The following is a 19073-nucleotide window of genomic DNA, read 5'->3' on the forward strand; positions in this document are numbered from 1 at the left end:
CGTCTCCCCAAACCTCGGCAGGTCTCCGTTCCTCCGCGCAGACCTGCCGACGTTTGGGGAGGTTTGGGCGCCTCCCCAAACCTCCCCAAACCTCGGCAGGTCTCCGTTCCTGTTTGGGGAGGTTTGGGCGCCTCCCCAAACGTCCCCAAACCTCGGCAGGTCTCCGTTCCTCCGCGCAGACCTGCCGACCTTTGGGGAGGTTTGGGCGCCTCCCCAAACATCCCCAAACCTCGGCAGGTCTCCGTTCCTGTTTGGGGAGCTTTGGGCGCCTCCCCAAACCTCCCCAAACCTCGGCAGGTCTCCGTTCCTCCGCGCAGACCTGCCGACCTTTGGGGAGGTTTGGGCACCTCCCCAAACCTCCCCAAACCTCGGCAGGTCTCCGTTCCTGTTTGGGGAGCTTTGGGCGCCTCCCCAAACCTCCCCAAACCTCGGCAGGTCTCCGTTCCTCCGCGCAGACCTGCCGACCTTTGGGGAGGTTTGGGCGCCTCCCCAAACGTCCCCAAACCTCGGCAGGTCTCCGTTCCTGTTTGGGGAGGTTTGGGCGCCTCCCCAAACCTCCCCAAACCTCGGCAGGTCTCCGTTCCTCCGCGCAGACCTGCCGACCTTTGGGGAGGTTTGGGCGCCTCCCCAAACGTCCCCAAACCTCGGCAGGTCTCCGTTCCTGTTTGGGGAGGTTTGGGCGCCTCCCCAAACCTCGGCAGGTCTCCGTTCCTGTTTGGGGAGGTTTGGGCGCCTCCCCAAACCTCCCCAAACCTCGGCAGGTCTCCGTTCCTCCGCGCAGACCTGCCGACGTTTGGGGAGGTTTGGGCGCCTCCCCAAACCTCCCCAAACCTCGGCAGGTCTCCGTTCCTGTTTGGGGAGGTTTGGGCGCCTCCCCAAACCTCCCCAAACCTCGGCAGGTCTCCGTTCCTCCGCGCAGACCTGCCGACCTTTGGGGAGGTTTGGGCGCCTCCCCAAACCTCCCCAAACCTCGGCAGGTCTCCGTTCCTGTTTGGGGAGGTTTGGGCGCCTCCCCAAACCTCGGCAGGTCTCCGTTCCTCCGTGCAGACCTGCCGACCTTTGGGGAGGTTTGGGCGCCTCCCCAAACGTCCCCAAACCTCGGCAGGTCTCCGTTCCTGTTTGGGGAGGTTTGGGCGCCTCCCCAAACCTCCCCAAACCTCGGCAGGTCTCCGTTCCTCCGCGCAGACCTGCCGACGTTTGGGGAGGTTTGGGCGCCTCCCCAAACCTCCCCAAACCTCGGCAGGTCTCCGTTCCTGTTTGGGGAGGTTTGGGCGCCTCCCCAAACCTCCCCAAACCTCGGCAGGTCTCCGTTCCTCCGCGCAGACCTGCCGACCTTTGGGGAGGTTTGGGCGCCTCCCCAAACCTCCCCAAACCTCGGCAGGTCTGCGCGGAGGAACGGAGACCTGCCGAGGTTTGGGGAGGTTTGGGGAGGTTTGGGGAGGCGCCCAAACCTCCCCAAACAGGAACGGAGACCTGCCGAGGTTTGGGGACGTTTGGGGAGGCGCCCAAACCTCCCCAAAGGTCGGCAGGTCTGCGCGGAGGAACGGAGACCTGCCGAGGTTTGGGGACGTTTGGGGAGGCGCCCAAACCTCCCCAAACAGGAACGGAGACCTGCCGAGGTTTGGGGACGTTTGGGGAGGCGCCCAAACCTCCCCAAAGGTCGGCAGGTCTGCGCGGAGGAACGGAGACCTGCCGAGGTTTGGGGAGGTTTGGGGAGGCGCCCAAACCTCCCCAAACAGGAACGGAGACCTGCCGAGGTTTGGGGACGTTTGGGGAGGCGCCCAAACCTCCCCAAACAGGAACGGAGACCTGCCGAGGTTTGGGGACGTTTGGGGAGGCGCCCAAACCTCCCCAAAGGTCGGCAGGTCTGCGCGGAGGAACGGAGACCTGCCGAGGTTTGGGGACGTTTGGGGAGGCGCCCAAACCTCCCCAAACAGGAACGGAGACCTGCCGAGGTTTGGGGACGTTTGGGGAGGCGCCCAAACCTCCCCAAAGGTCGGCAGGTCTGCGCGGAGGAACGGAGACCTGCCGAGGTTTGGGGACATTTGGGGAGGCGCCCAAACCTCCCCAAACAGGAACGGAGACCTGCCGAGGTTTGGGGACGTTTGGGGAGGCGCCCAAACCTCCCCAAAGGTCGGCAGGTCTGCGCGGAGGAACGGAGACCTGCCGAGGTTTGGGGAGGCGCCCAAACCTCCCCAAACAGGAACGGAGACCTGCCGAGGTTTGGGGAGGTTTGGGGAGGCGCCCAAACCTCCCCAAACAGGAACGGAGACCTGCCGAGGTTTGGGGACGTTTGGGGAGGCGCCCAAACCTCCCCAAAGGTCGGCAGGTCTGCGCGGAGGAACGGAGACCTGCCGAGGTTTGGGGACGTTTGGGGAGGCGCCCAAACCTCCCCAAACAGGAACGGAGACCTGCCGAGGTTTGGGGACGTTTGGGGAGGCGCCCAAACCTCCCCAAACAGGAACGGAGACCTGCCGAGGTTTGGGGACGTTTGGGGAGGCGCCCAAACCTCCCCAAACAGGAACGGAGACCTGCCGAGGTTTGGGGACGTTTGGGGAGGCGCCCAAACCTCCCCAAACAGGAACGGAGACCTGCCGAGGTTTGGGGACGTTTGGGGAGGCGCCCAAACCTCCCCAAAGGTCGGCAGGTCTGCGCGGAGGAACGGAGACCTGCCGAGGCTTGGGGAGGTTTGGGGAGGCGCCCAAACCTCCCCAAACAGGAACGGAGACCTGCCGAGGTTTGGGGAGGTTTGGGGAGGCGCCCAAACCTCCCCAAACAGGAACGGAGACCTGCCGAGGTTTGGGGACGTTTGGGGAGGCGCCCAAACCTCCCCAAAGGTCGGCAGGTCTGCGCGGAGGAACGGAGACCTGCCGAGGTTTGGGGACGTTTGGGGAGGCGCCCAAACCTCCCCAAACAGGAACGGAGACCTGCCGAGGTTTGGGGACGTTTGGGGAGGCGCCCAAACCTCCCCAAAGGTCGGCAGGTCTGCGCGGAGGAACGGAGACCTGCCGAGGTTTGGGGAGGTTTGGGGAGGCGCCCAAACCTCCCCAAAGGTCGGCAGGAGGAACGGAGACCTGCCGAGGTTTGGGGAGGTTTGGGGAGGCGCCCAAACCTCCCCAAAGGTCGGCAGGAGGAACGGAGACCTGCCGACGAGCCGCGGCTACACAGGGTATTCCTGTGTATTCAGGCTTGCAAAATGGCGGATCGAGCCTCTGCTGGCGGCAGAGGCTTGCAGAACGGCGGATCGGCTTATACTCGAGTCAATAACTTTTTCCAGTTTTTGGGGGTGAAATTGGGGGTCTCGGCTTATACTCGAGTCGGCTTATACTCAAGTATATACGGTAATACATTTTAAAATACATGAATTTGTACTTTTTCTTACCAGGGAATGCCAGAGCAGTGGGCTAGGCTGCTACAGACGTCAAACATCACCAAATTAGAACAGAAAAAAAATCCCCAGGCTGTATTAGATGTTTTGAAATTCTATGATTCTAAAGACACAGCAAAGCAGAAATACTTGAGTTTTTCTGCTACAGGTATGTCGTTGGCCAAACTCATGGGGCACCTTAAACTCATTGTTAAAAGAACTGAGGTATAAATGGGCAAATCTATGTGTAATAGAACTTACTAGCATTTTGGCAATAATTAGGAAGTGAGTGTTTCAGAAAATGAACATGGCATATGTCTGCAATTTTTTTTAATTTAGCTGTATCTTTTGCCAGAACTGTGCAGCTGTTTTGGAGAGATGATTTTAGTAATTGGCATATGAATTATTACCCATTTAAAGAATTGGAAGGGCATTTGAGAAAGAAGAGACCAATTGCTGATGTGAGTTTGTTTTTATTTAAAGTAGGGATCTCTGCCCATCTAAAGACTAAAGTTACTAGCTCCGTGCATGATTTAAGGATGATTTGACTCTATGATTAGATTTGTCATAGAATCTTAGAATTGTAGTGGACCTTACACATCATTATCATGACCAGTTTCCTCCTCAGTGTACATTCCACTAAGCTGGTCCACTGAATATCTCTAGCAAAAGAGAACTCATCACTTCATCCTGCAACTTAGATGGTCAGGAAATGTCTGAACCTTCTTTCTTGGAGTTTTAATTGATTAGTTCTGGTCTGATTCTGATTCTAGGGCAATGGAGAATAATTTACTTCCTTTTTTGTGTAATAGTTCCTCAGTTATTTGAAGACTGCTATCATATCTCTATTCAGCCCTTTATTCTCTAGGCTAAATATACTCAAGTTTGCACATCAACTTTCTCCTTTCCATTAATGAAGGTAGGGCAGCCCAAAATGCACTTCATTAAATATAAACTTGATTTGAAGTATAACTAAGACTTATTTTTTAATTGTGCATAAAATACGAAATACTTTTAATTCCCTTGGAAAGTAAAGGCAATAGTATCATGAAATGGAAATAGTATGAATTCAGTGTTCGATTTCTTCAGACAACAGTTTGCTGGATACTTTATTCTAATAGTGCAGGAGAGAGAATATGAGTTTCATTCTTCATCTTTCAGATGTTTTGCTTCTTTAGAAAATAGTTGGACCAAGTAGGGCTTTTTTTTTTTACTGCAAGCACCTTATGCTGGAATATAACTAAAGGCTAGGACTTGTCTTCTTACTTCAATTAGTTCAGAGCTCTCTTTGGAACAAGGTGTGTATCATCTCATTACATGTTACGAGTGTTATTATTGCGGTAATACTTTAATTTTTTTGTTCACATTAAATAATTTTTTTTCTAGATAAGGATGGATTTCTTTCAGGAGCATTAGCAGTAAGTACATTTACGTTACGTTTCCTTTCATGATTGAAATCCTATTGTACACCAATTTTAATAGGCTTCGGATATTTTGTTTTCCCATGTATTTAGTTCTCAGGGAGAGAATTTCATTCATTCTAGTTCAGTTCGTCAGTAGTGCTTTCAGGATCATGTGATGAGAAACTTGTTTTAAAGTTTCACAGATTAATTCAGCTAAGGCAGAAGAAAAGTGGGATCTCTTCTATAAGCTAATTTTTTTGTAGTAAGTATAAACAGTAATTTACCTGTTGTCTCATGCAAAAGTTCAGTGGAAAAGGGAGAGAGAAAACCTGGGAAAAGGAAAGGTTAGATGTTTTCTTGATAGGTGCAATATCAGTTAGGGGGTGCTTTTACCTTTGCAAAACCAAAAGCCCACCATTATGACTTAAATCCATATGTCACTCATGTTTTGGAGTTCGGTTTCTGTGACAGCTAATATATGTAATACCCCTTTTTTCACAAGTCCTTACTGGATACATTATGCACATTGATTTTTATATATAGATTGCATAGTTTGTGTGTGTGTGTGTGTTTTCTGAGGTTTTCGCGGGTGTTTGTATGTGGATCTTTGGTCATTTGGGTTTTTCCCCGCGTAGAATTGAAGGTGTAGGAGCAACGTTTCGACGGAATCCCATCCGTCATCCTCAGGCTGGTGGCTTCAGCTTCCTTCTGAAGCCACCAGCCTGAGGATGACGGATGGGATTCCGTCGAAATGCAACAATAATACTGTGCCTGCCTGGTTATAAACATTTCATATGGGAATAATGCATGATATTTTGCACTCTAATATATAGGTAGTCCTTGATTTACAACTGTTCATTTATAAACTCTTCAGAGTTACAGCAGGACTGGAAAATGTGACTTATGACCAGTCATTACACTTAAACCATGACAGCATCCCCATTGTCATGTGATCAGAATTCAGGCACTTGGCAAACGGCACATATTTAGGCAGTTGCAGAGTTCCGAGACCAAGTGATCACCATTTGTGATCTTCCCAGCTGGCTTCTGAGAAAGTTAATAGGGGAAGTTGGATTTGCTTAATGAGCTCATGGTTCCTTTAACAATTGCTGTGATTCGCTTAACAACGGTGGCAAAAAGGTCATAAATTTGGACATGACTCATTAACAGCCACTTTGCTTAGCAACTGAAATTGTGGTCATAGGTTGAAGACTACGTGCAGTGTTTTCAACTACATACCCTTTTTATAATGAACCAATATTTAATTAGGCCTCATAAATAAATCATCTATAGCTGAGTTCATTTATTTTCCCCATTTTTTTAAATCTCTATAGCCCAATGCAAAAAGGTCAGAGCCTTCAATAGCAACTGAAGAGGACGAGGAAGATGAAGTGGCTCCTCCAGTTATTGCTCCAAGACCAGATCATACAAAATCGGTGAGAAGTTTTATTTCATTTTCACTACTTAATGCATAGGAGAGCTTTTTGCAGTTTTTCTACAATCTGAGGAAGTATAGTTCAAATCTCTCTTAAACCAAATGGACTTGGTCACTTAGACCAATCTGTTGCTTTTAGCCACAATCCTTTGGTAATGTTATTGTTCACTGTGATATACAGTAGATAAAACTCTTCAGAGAAAGATCCATAATTAGCATTGATTAATGAGGCCTACTTCTTGCATGCAGTTGCCATCTGTTTCTGTTTTAAAACCAGAATTTTATACTTCTGAAAAGTTCCTATCTCTTAGCAGCTTAATTTTCTTCTGGTTTGGTCAGCACTCCCCATCAGAATTAGGTAGAAAAGTGATTTGGTTTTACTTTGATAGTATATATGGCTGCTAAGGGCGAAGCATTACTTGAATAGTTCCCTCCATATTTACAGAGGATGATCGTTTGTAGATCAAAATATGCAAAAGACAGGGAGTCCTCGACGTACAGCCTTTTCTTTAATGATGGTCCAAAGTTACAGCGGCCTTGGAAAAAGTTATTGCTGATCTGTCCTTGAGGTTATGACCATCATATCACCCTTGTGGTAACAGGATTGTAATTCAGGCATTTGACAATTGGCTCACATTTACAATGGTTGCAGTGTCTTGTAGTCAAGTGATTGTGATTTGTGACCTTCCCAGTCAGTTCCCAAGAAGCAAAGTCAATTAGGGAAGCTGAATTTGGATAACAACCATGAGATTCACTTAATGATAGCTGTAAAAATGATTGTAACATCAGGTTCAGTCATGTGATGACTCATTTAATGACCTCATTGCTCAGTGATCACAATTTCAGTCCCAGTTGTGATTGTAAGTCGAGGACTACCTGTAGTAGTGTTACAGTTCACCAGATAATGCAGACCAATCCTTCTTTATTCTGTAAAGGTAAAGACATATTAGAATCAAGCTGAACTCAGGGTCACTGTGGAGAAGTCCATGCAGCTTTCTTGCCAACAGTATAGAAGTGATTTGGTCTTGCTGACGTCTGCGGTGGTTGTCAACTTTGTAGTTTAGCGGTTGCCCTAGTTTTATCTTTCATATAGAATTATGGAGCACATTATGAGATTAAAATATATTTGGATTAATTACATGATACGTTATTGGGAAAAAGTGAAGTTTCCATTTTTATAACCATTACACATCAAACTTTAGTATTAATCGTCAAACTCAAGTAGTTACATAGTTACATACAGTGGTGGCTATTAATATATATGATACTTGAAAAGAAATTAGATGTTAAAATACTATGAGATTACAACCATGATCTTGTTTGTTAAGGTTTATACACGATCAGTAATAGATCCCATCCCAGCACCATCTGGCGATTCAAGTGACAGTTCTAAATTAGCTGATAAACAGAAAAAGAAAAACAAGATGTCAGATGAAGAAATCACAGAAAGATTACGTAAGTAGGAATATGATAGTCATAAAAATAAGATATTGATTATCTCAAAACCATATATGCTGTATAGTCTGTATCAGTCTTGATTGATTCCTACTAACTACATGAATACATCCATGTAATTTTCTGGGTTTTGTTTTTAGCACTGCCTTCTTCTGGTATATTATTTTAGATACCCAGATGGTACTTAGTGTTTTGTTTTTTTTTAGATCAAACGAGAATTTAGGTGCTGCCAGCTATTAAGTTAATCTTTCGTATATGTTTGGATTTGACTTTTTGTAGAAGTACAGAGTGGATTTTCTTGTGCAGACACAGCAGGAATGTTGTGAGAATTGGTGTTAGAATATTGAACTGAAGGACAGCTTTAAAATTCAGTATCTGAAGTCCTAACAAGGCCTATTTGCAGATCATTGGAAGGGACCTTGGGGGTCATCTAGTCCAACCCCCTGCTCAGGCAGGAAACCCTGTACCATTTCAGACAAATGGTATTTGAGCATTCACTGCTTCTGGAGGCAGGTGGTTCCACTGGTTAATTGTTCTGTCAGGAAGTTTCTCCTTAGTTCTAGGTTGCTTCTCTCCTTGATTAGTTTCTATCCGTTGCTTCTTGTCCTACCCTCAGGTGCTTTGGAGAATAGCTTGACTCCCTCTTCTTTGTGGCAGCCCCTGAGATATTGGAATACTGCTATCATGTCACCCCTACTCCTTCTTTTCATTAAACTAGACATACCCAATTCCAGCAACCGTTCCTTATATGTTTTAGCCTCCAGTCCCGTAATCATGTTTGTTGCTCTTCTCTGTACTCTTTCTAGAGCAGGGGTGTCAAACTGCCGGCCTGTGGGGCAGATGCATCATTGGGAAGCCACGCCCACCCCATTGCTGGGAATGGCAAAAAAGCTCCGATATGTTGTGCGACGTCACGTGACATCGCAAGTTTGACATGTCTGTTCTAGAGTCTCAACATCTTTTTACATTGTGGTGACCAAAACTGGATGCAGTATTCCAAGTGTGACCATACCAAGGCATTGTAAAGTGGTATTAATACTTCACATGATCTTGATTCTATCCCTCTGTTAATGCAGCCTAGCACTGTGTTGGCTTTTTTGGCAGCTGCCCCACACTGCTGGTTCATATTTAAGTGATTCTCCACTAGGACTCCAAGACTCCTCTCACAGTTACTACTATTGAGGAAGGTACCACCTATACTATAGCTGTACTTTTGGTTTTTCTTGCCTAAATGTAGAACCTTACTTTTTTCATCATTGAATTTCATTTTGTTAGATAGCACCCAGTGTTCAAGTCTGTCCAGATCCTCCTGTATCTTAAGCCTATCTTCTGGAGGGTTGGCTATTTCTTCTAGCTTGGTATCATCTGCAAATTTGATGAGTTACCCATCTATCCCCTCATCCAAATCATTGATGAAGATGTTAAAGAGCACTGGGCCTAGAGCAGAGCCCTGGGGCACCCCACTACACACTTTTCCTCTATGTAGATGCAGTTCCATTGAGGACCACACACTGAGTACAGCTAGCTACCAATTTATCTGGTGGTGATGCTGTTTAACCCACATTTTTCTATCTTCTCAAGTAGTAGGTTGTGGTCTGCTTTATCAAATGCCTTACTAAATCCAAGTAAATTATATCCACAGCATTCCTCTGGTCCACCAATTTTGTCACTTGGTCAAAGAATACAATAGGATTTCTCTGGCATAATCTGTTTTTGACAAACCCATGTTGGCTTTTAGTAATGACTTTGTTTGCCTCTAGGTGTCTTCCCAGATATTAAGGTCAGGCTGATAGGTCTGTAGTTTCCTGGATCTATTTTTTTCTCTTTTTTGAAGATGGGAACTACATCAGCTCTCTTCCAGTCCTCTGGTAGTTCCCCAGTGCTCCAGGATCTTTGAAAAATGTAGTTCAGTGGTTCTGAGATCACATATGCCAGTTCCTTGAGAACCTTGGGTGTAATCCATCTGGTCCTGGTGATTTGAACTCGTCTAGGCTGGACAGGTGCTCACTTAGCATTTTCTTGCCTATCTTAAGTTGTGTTTCTAATCTGTTTTTTATGGTACTGTTTTTGATAGGTTGGACCTTTTTCCCCCCCTTTGTGTAAAGACAGATGCAAAAAATGAGTTAAATAGTTCTGCTTCCTCCCTGTTGCTTGTCACCTTCTTTCTCCCACTAATGGACGAATCATTTCCTTAACTTTTTTTCTTGTTTTTTACATGTTGAAAGAAGCTTTTTTTGTCATTTTTGACTGGTCGCAAGCCTTAGTTCATTTTGAGCCTTAGCTTTCCTCACTTCATCTTTTCAGGCTCGGGCTATTTGCTGATATTCTGCCTTAGTTATGTGCCCCTCTTTCCACTTTTTATACTTGTCCTTTTTATCTTTCATCAGAGACTTCTTTATGCAGCCATGCTGGTTTCTTTTGAGAGCTGTTATTTTTCTTCTTTGCTGGTATTGTGTTAGACTGGGCTTTTATTATCTCACTTTTCAAAATTTCCCAAGCTTCTTGAGTTGTTTTCCCCTTGAGGATTCTCATCCATGGAATCCTTCCCAAGCTCTCTCTAAGTTTTTTGAAATTAGTTCTCTTAAAGTCCAAAGCCATAGTTTGACTGTGTTCTATTGCTTCTGCTTCCCTAATGTTGAATTCCAATATTGCATGATCAAGGTTCCTGTGACTTCAACACCTTCTATCATTTCATCTTTGTTAGTGAGGATTAGATCCAATATGGCTAATCCCCTAGTTCCCTTCTCTACTTTTTGGGAGACAAAGTTGTCTGCTAGGTTTTTCAGGAATCTGTTTGATCTTCCACTTGTTGCAGAGTTTGTCTCCCAGTTGATGTCAGGGTAATTAAAGTCCCCCATTACTGTTGTGATGTGCTTCTTACATACCTTAGTTAGCTGACTGACAAAAAGTTCATCTATTCCCTCTGTTTGGTTGGGTAGCCTATAGTATTCACCTATGGCGATATCATTTCCCCTCCTTTTATATTGACTCAAATGCATTCAAGACAGTTTTCATCATTGTTGTGCTCTATTTCTGTAGAGATGTAGTTATTTCTTATATAGAGAGCAACTCCACCTCGTCTTTTGTTTGGTCTGTTTCTTTTAAATAATTTAAATCCCTCTAGCTGTGTGTTCCATTTGTGGGTTTCATCCCACCCTGTTTCCATAATGGCAACAATATCATATCTGCCCTCATTTACCTGAATTTCTAGTTCACCCTGTTTACTGTTTATACTCTGTGCATTGGTGTATAGACATTTGAGTCCTTTATGACTAGTTGCTTTAGCAAATAGTATTAAATATATTATGTTGTGTCTGATGACTACTGAAAGGCCCTGAAGAAAGTGATCCTCCCCTGTTGAAAAATCAAACAGTGACAACAATAAACTTCATTTGAGAGAATAGTTATTTCCTTAGCATATACGTTTCTCTGTTAGCTTCATTGTCAATTGTATTGTAGACAAAACCTGTTTCCTGAATGTTGAATATCCTCATAAAAATATCTATAGTTTTGTAAAACAACATGTCTTTGCTTTTGCATATTGAAATAATAGAGAAGAAAGAGCTTTTATCCTTAATCCATCTTTGACAATCTGTTTTCAGAAGTTCATTGTTAGAAATGGCAATTGATAATCTTAATTAGAGTTTCTTGGTACTGGGGAATTTTATTTCCCTTCATTTCCCAGTGACTCCCTCTCCTCCCAAGATAATTTTATTCAGTGAAATTAAGTTTGGGGAAAAAATGATCTGTTTCCTGGGGTTCAGTTGTTCAGTAAATGAGATAAGGCTTGGTTTTCTAATGCTTTACAGAAAAATATGTGAGACTACAGATGACCTGTAGGTTGTCTGCATACATTATAAGGGGTGAATTCAATAACCACTGGATTGAAGAGAGCCGAGTTAGTGCTAATAAAGGAGATTGTCCTGCCTTTGAACTACCTTTGTGTTCTGGAGATAAAGAGCTGAATTGGTACAATTTAGAAATACTGCTTTATATGAAACAGGAATGTTGATAGAAATATCTCCTTCCTCTTTTCATTAAACATAGAAATGTTGAATCCAAACCAATACGAGAGGAAAATAATGACTTCTAATCTAATCACAAGTCAGTATTGTTTGTGTTACTGCTTTGGATCTGATACTGTTTTTTAGTTTACTTATACTGTTACAATTTCTTTTTAGGAACCATTGTAAGTATAGGAGATCCCAAGAAAAAATATACCAGATATGAAAAAATAGGACAGGGGTAAGTATTCATTAATATGCTGTGTATAATTAAATTAATTTTTGTTATCTTAGCATACATACGTGTTGGTTTGAGTGTATGTCAGCATATGAATCAAACCAGATATCCAACAAAATATAAGCCATAATACAATTATTAATGTGCTGTACTATTTACAATTTATGTAATGTTTCCCATTATATAAATTGTAAATAGTACAGCACATTAATAATTGTTTTATGGCTTATATTTTGTTGGATATCTGGAAATTGTGAACAAGAATTCCAAGCAACTTACCATTTTTTTGCTGCTTAACTTCAGAATGAGCTTTTTCTCTCTCCTGTGGAAGAGAATAGAGTGAGGTTATTATAAGCCCAAATATGCAGACCATAAATGTGATTTCATTATTTCTTTCTTTTGTAAAACGATTTCATTATTTCTTTCTTTGGTAAAACGAAAGATTTAGGTTTTTCTATGTTATTTCATGTAACCATTGAACTTACTGTAGGTTAGTTTATGATTTAATCTCACCCCACTTGTGTTTAAATTACAATGATATCCTCCAGGAAATACAAAGGTTTTCCTGCTCATGCACCTGCATGTTAAATACCTGAAATGTTACAACTAATTGCATATTTGGCTTTCTTAGGGCTTCTGGTACCGTTTTCATTGCAATAGATGTTGCGACAGGACAGGAGGTAAGAACAGATTCAAAGCTGATATTCATTTGGATATGCTGTGGAACTCATTGGTGAAAATTTATAAAATACAATGAAATTTAAGAAGATACTAAATATACTACTAAGTTTCTGGCTTATTTAGAATAGATAAAGGAGATCTCCGGTTTTGTTGCAGTAACAGTATTTAGAACTGAATTATATTGCATAAAATTATTAATTCTTAAAGATTATGAGATGGATTTAAGTCATCACAGTTCATAGCTCATGAGAAAAATTTGGTATCTAGCTCTAGCTCCAGCTGCTGGATCTCAGGGTTCTATTAAAATTATTTTCTGTTCTGACATTATAATCTCATTGTAATTTGATTTGCTTATCTAGAATCCAGGTCACAGTTGTTGACTTGAAGATGAGAAGTTGATGTATCTATCGAGAACAAGGACATACCTTTTTCTGTTACTAATTATTTATTTTAGTTGTATATGCCTATAAGGGATGTAACTTTCAGTTTGTTTGGCCTATCCTCACGATGGAACCAAATGGTTATTGTATTTAACTTGGTCTAGATTTTCCCCATTAATTTAACTTAAACTTGTAGAAACCACAGATTGTATACAAATTGCCTCTGTTTGAATATCAGCTTCTGATTTCTTTCTTTACTTTTCAGGTTGCTATAAAACAAATAAACCTACAGAAACAACCCAAAAAGGAGTTGATTATCAATGAAATTTTGGTAATGAAAGAGCTGAAGAACCCAAACATAGTCAATTTTCTAGACAGGTAATATGTACTACAATATGTAGCTGGTGGAAAGTTAAGTTTAAGGCAGTATCAAAACTCAAAGATTTGGCCAGATTTTGTCTGTTCTTGCATTCTTGATATGTTTCTTAAAGAAATTACAAGCATACATAAAAAATAGTACATAACTTTGTAATTCCAAATAAGAAACATATTACTTGGGTAGTTAGTACTATTTTGCAATTATTATACTTAAGCTTTAAAACAAGTCACTCTGGTAAAAGACAACAATTTTTGATAATACCATCAATAATTTTCATTACTTTCTAGAAAAGGCTATTATTGCTACTATTAATACAGTATAATTATTAGTGTCCTACCTTTAGGATCATAGTTCTTCTAAACTTGGTTACAAAGAATGTAACTCATTGCAATAAACAATATAAAAATTTTCCTGGGCTGTTGGTGGTAATGATTAGTGGACAGGGAAAAATTCAACTAGGCAGATTTTTTGGGGTGATTCTTACTTGTCTTCATTTCTCTCTTTTTTCTGTGATAACTTTTGGGTGTAAGAATAACCTAAGAATAATAAAATTGTGGGTATATATGCAAGAGGATTAACAGTAGATATGTGACTGATAATCAGGCAACCACTGAATGACAAAAGGTACTGTGAGGGTTGAAATTTCCAAGACGAAGTTAAAATACCTGAGACCAGACAAGATCATCTTCAAAAGGTGATGTAGTGCCTTCTATGTTCATGGCTAGAAAACAAACATTTAAGAAGTCTGTTATGATGTGAGAGAAAGACCCAAGATACTCACTTTGTGACTGACTGACTGATAAATTATCTGACAAATAGATAATAGAGTTATATGTGTGCTTCTTTATCTCACACTGAATGTCAGAAACTAACAGTAGAAGAGTCATTTTGGAAAGCAGATACAAAAATATCCATATGCTGCTAGACTGTCTCCATATTTTATTATACTAAGGCTTTTATACAAATATTAAAATCCTTCCTTATCTGAAACCATCTGTATATAAAAACTCTTCCTTAGAGATTAAAGGGACTCCTAGCTCCCTAGACATTGCCAAATTCTGTTATGATCAACATGATAAGAGCCAAGATGACCAACTGCCATATTCTTTAAAATAGTGCAACTGGGCTAATCTTTGAATAACACACAGACGCTTCTGTCTTAGAATTTTAGTTCTATGTTTTAGTTTTAAACAAATAACACTCTTAATTCTAGAGATACAATTTATACTGGTAATAGTGGTAATAATATTCTGTTCTATCCTTTTAGCTTATATTTTGTATCTAACTTTCCCCTTTTGTTTTGAACCAGCTCATTGATTGTTTTCTTCTATACTGGTCTTTGACTGAAATTCATTTATTTACTTAATTTGTGTAATTTGTATCCCGCCTTTTATTATTTTTATAATAACTCAAGGCAGCAAATGTACCCAACAAACCTTCCTCCTCCTATTTTCCCCAGAAAAACAACCCGGTGAGATGAGTTGGGCTGAGAGAGAGAGTGACTGGCTGAAGGTCACCCAGCTGGCTTTCATGGCTAAGGCAGGACTTGAATTCAGAGTCTTCTGCTTTTCTAGTCCTTACCTATTAGACCAAACTGGGTGTCTCAAAATGAACTTAGAACTGTACAGTAGAACAGTCAAGGCCAAGACCTTGATAGATAACTTGCTTTTATTGTAGACACAAGAAGCCTTAATAATAAAATAAGCTACTTGGAATATGATAGGTAGATTCTAGCTGTAGACATTTTCAGAATCTTGCTCCTTTTGTCAGTGTTGCACTGCATGATCTATCCTTTTCATACATGGATATGTTGTCATGATGCACTTGTATTTTGAGGGTGTAATCAGGCTTTTGTCATTCTCTTTACCACCTCCCCATTCTCAAGGATGCAGTTGATTCCAGTAATCCTGTCCACTCTGTGTATCAGACCCAGGGTTTATATCTTGCATCTTTTTCTCCATCTTTTGTGATAATGGGTTTTTTGTTGCTTGTTTCCCAGCCCAGGATAGATAAATGACCTGTCTGGTCTAGTGCAGATTCAGCCCTGATAGGCATGGGAAGAGATGGGCAGAGGAAGAAAAGACTGCTACCTAGTTACAAAAAAAGCATCCCAATACCTAATCTCTAGTATGTGTTGCTCCTAGCCTTGCCCCTTAATTTCCCAGTAGTGGGGGGACCATCAGCAGTCTTTTCCCAGTTGCTTATATTAGACAGGATCATTGTGGTTAAACAGAACTAGCATTTTTAACTGTATTCAGAAGCCAATTGGTAGCTAATGCAGGGCTTGCGTAATATATAACTGCAATGCTAATGAATTTTTATTGTATATTTACCTAAGCTCCTTTTCTCAATGTAACTTCAAACATGTTGATTTTCTGTCTTCAGCTACCTGGTTGGAGACGAACTTTTCGTTGTAATGGAGTATCTGGCTGGCGGATCCCTTACAGATGTAGTTACAGAGACTTGTATGGACGAGGCTCAGATTGCTGCTGTCTGCAGAGAGGTGAGTGATTAAGGGAAGAGATTGATTTAATTACCACTTTGGGAAATATCAATTATTATATGATAGATATCGATTGATTTTCTGAATGTAAATACTGAGAAAACATATCCTGGATAAAAAAATAACTTCTGAATCTAGAAACTCGTATCTATGTCAATGGGAGAAATAGTGTGGATTAGTCTCTTGGACACAAATTTGCACTGAAGTTGTTTATCCATGCTGCAGAGAGTTCTGAACTGCCTTTGCCTGTGATACTGGTTGAATATATAGGAAATATTTGACTAAAAATATAAGTAAGAAAGAAAGGCTTGATAAACATTCTTTCCATATTTTCATCTAATTTATTAATAAACATGTTGATGATTAGAAAGCCAGGAACTGAACCATTTGGTAGCACTGTAGTAGCTCAACAACAACAAGATTTTTTAACTAGCTATGTATCTATTTAATTATCTTATCATCTAGTCCATATGTAACTAGCACACATTAACCAGAATGTCATAGGGTACGTTGTCAAATGGTTTGCTGAAAGGAAGTTGTATTATCTCTAGAGCTCTCCCAAAATTTAGTTAGAAAGTTACCTCCTTTAAAAAATGGGGGAAGGTTAATCTGGCAAGATTATTGAGGATAGATTCATACTACTGGTAATTATTGCATTGCTTCCAAGGTGCTTACAGTTTACTCTTTTTATGAACTTCTTGGGAATCCTATGGTTTTAGTAGTATACAATTCATTTGCCCTTGGAGTATTAAACTATTTACATAAAATACATACTCCATGACTGTGTTTCTCAAACTTCATTCTTGCTTCTTCATTCTGCTGGACCGTTGCCTAATGAAATATACTGTTTTGTTGGAGAAGATAGGGTCAAATCAAGAGTTGAATTGCTCTTTTTTTCACCTGTTAACATTTTACCATCTTTATTGAGCAAGTAGTCGTCACATCTTTTCTGTAGTTCTCACTTAACAACAGTAATTGGAACCAGAATTTTGGTTGTTAAACAATGTGGTCATAAAGCGTAATATCACGTGACCACATTGCTTAGCGACGTGGCAGTTCTAGTAGTTCTAGCTGCTATTGATCAGTGAATCCCATGCTGTCTGTCATTAAACACAATGTCATCTGGTTCCCATTTGCAACCTCCTGCCAGATATTCCGTTGACCTGTTAGAAGCTGGCAGTGAAGGTTGCAAATATTGATCACATGATTTTGGGACACTGCAACATTGTGGGACACTGCAACATAGACGTGAATCAGTTAGTGAGTGTCTGGATTCTGATTGCACGATTGCACTGATGCTGCAATTGTCATAAATGCAAGGACCATTTGTAAGTATCACTTGTTCAGTGCTATGCATTGTATAGCATAGCCAAATTCAGTCATTCCAACTTTTTAGTAAGTGTGGATGCTTTTAAGATGTGTAATTTCTCCTTTAGAACAAATTGTGTCTCTCAGTTGGTATAGTCTAGTTATAAATTATTCCACTAAGTCTGTACTAATCCCATTCAACCATTTAATAATTTTATACTTGCATTTTCATAAGAGCCTTGGTGGAGCAGTGGGCTAATGCCTCCTTAAGTAACACCAGCTGCCTGCAATTAGTGCAGGTTCGCATCCCACCAGGCTCAAGGTTGACTCAGCCTTCCATCCTTCCGAGGTAGGTAAAATGAGGACCCAGATTGTTGGGGGCAATTAAGCTGACTTTGTAATAATGCCGCTTGGGGGGTGTATGAAAGCCCTAATAAGCAGGCATATACATAGAATGAAGGCTACTGCTAAGCTTGTAAGCCGCCCTGAGTCTTCGGAGAAGGGCGGGATATAAATGTAATAAAAATAAAAAATAAAAATAAATAAATAAATCTTGAAACGGGAGGAAAGTATTTCACTACAGCAAAGAAGCAAACTGGATGGCAATATTCTGCTTATCAGCTTTCACAATTTTGCAATTCATGTAATAGATTCCATGTGCTGAAAGTGATGCACATGTATGCACTGAGTGCAGTACAAAATTCTTCTGAAATACTAATATCTCTGGGTTTGGAAGCCTTTTTAATGAAAATGATAGTGTGTTAGATTAATGGCTTGGTCTTTTTGCAAAATTAATTGAGATGAATCAGAGCATTTAAATTAATACTGTGCATGAAGAATGGCATAACTGATCTCAGTATATACATAAACAGTAATTTTAGATGAAGAAATGTTTATGGTTGATATAAATGCAATATGTAGAAAAATTCCTAGACAAAAACAGAAAGTACTTCTGTGGTTCACTAAGATTTATTTATTTAAAACGGATACAATTTTAAAAGATATATCAATAAATGGACAAAGAAATTATTAAAGTTATGCAATTTATGTATAACATTAATAAAAGATTGATCATATCAGACAAAGTACACCGAGATTTTTATGGTATGGAAAAGAATAAATCTTTGAGCTTAGTGCCAAAATTTCACTTTTATTGCTATTAGCAATTGCTAAAAAAAAGAAAAAAATAGGAAAAAATAGTACAGACAAGTATTTGGTTTCTGACCCCCTTTTATACTCCAACTAATTTATAGTATTTATGGTTTCTAAAATGTATACGTTATTATATATTTATACAGTATTCTAAATGTATTTCTCTTGTGTGATATACAGTTAGGTCCAGAAATATTGGGACATCGACACAATTCTAACATCTTTGGCTCTATACACCACCACAATGGATTTGGAATGAAACAAACACAATGTGCTTTAACTGCAGACGGTCAGCTTTAACTTGAGGGTATTTACATCCAACTCAGGTGAACGGTGTAGGAATTACAACAGTTGGCATATGTGCCTCCCACTTGGTAAGGGACCAATAGTAATGGGACAATTGGCTTCTCAGCTGTTCCATGGCCAGGTGTGTGATATTCCGTCATTACCCCAATTACAATGTGCAGATAAAAGGCCCAGAGTTCATTTCAAGTGTGCTATTTGCATTTGAAATCTGTTGCTGTCAACTCTCAAGATGAGATCCAAAGAGCTGTCACTATCAGTGAAGCAAGCCATCATTAGGCTGAAGAAACAAAACAAACCCATCAGAGAGATAGCAAGAACATTAGGCGTGGCCAAAACAACTGTTTAGAACATTTTCAAAAAGAAGGAACGCACCAGTGAGCTCAGCAACACCAAAAGACCCGGGAGACCATGGAAAACAACTGTGGTGGATGACCGAAGAATTCTTTCCCTGGTGAAGAAAAC

The 19073-nt window shown here is 41.1% G+C and overlaps 1 protein-coding gene across 3 annotated transcripts in view; it reads left to right on the top strand.

Moving 5' to 3' along the window:
• PAK2 (p21 (RAC1) activated kinase 2) overlaps window positions 1-19073 on the top strand; it is a 45679-nt gene that overhangs the window by 15467 nt on the left and 11139 nt on the right. For all 3 annotated transcript variants that reach the window (XM_083364580.1, XM_083364581.1, XM_083364582.1), the window contains exons 4-11: window positions 3386-3536; window positions 4754-4785; window positions 6105-6206; window positions 7534-7660; window positions 11842-11905; window positions 12534-12582; window positions 13229-13341; window positions 15728-15845. In XM_083364580.1, the coding sequence (XP_083220706.1) occupies window positions 3386-3536; window positions 4754-4785; window positions 6105-6206; window positions 7534-7660; window positions 11842-11905; window positions 12534-12582; window positions 13229-13341; window positions 15728-15845 (756 nt within the window). The remainder of the gene's footprint in view (window positions 1-3385; window positions 3537-4753; window positions 4786-6104; window positions 6207-7533; window positions 7661-11841; window positions 11906-12533; window positions 12583-13228; window positions 13342-15727; window positions 15846-19073) is intronic.

The sequence above is a fragment of the Vipera ursinii genome (assembly GCF_947247035.1).
Source record: "Vipera ursinii genome assembly, chromosome: 5".
In the NCBI taxonomy this organism is placed as follows: domain Eukaryota; kingdom Metazoa; phylum Chordata; class Lepidosauria; order Squamata; family Viperidae; genus Vipera; species Vipera ursinii.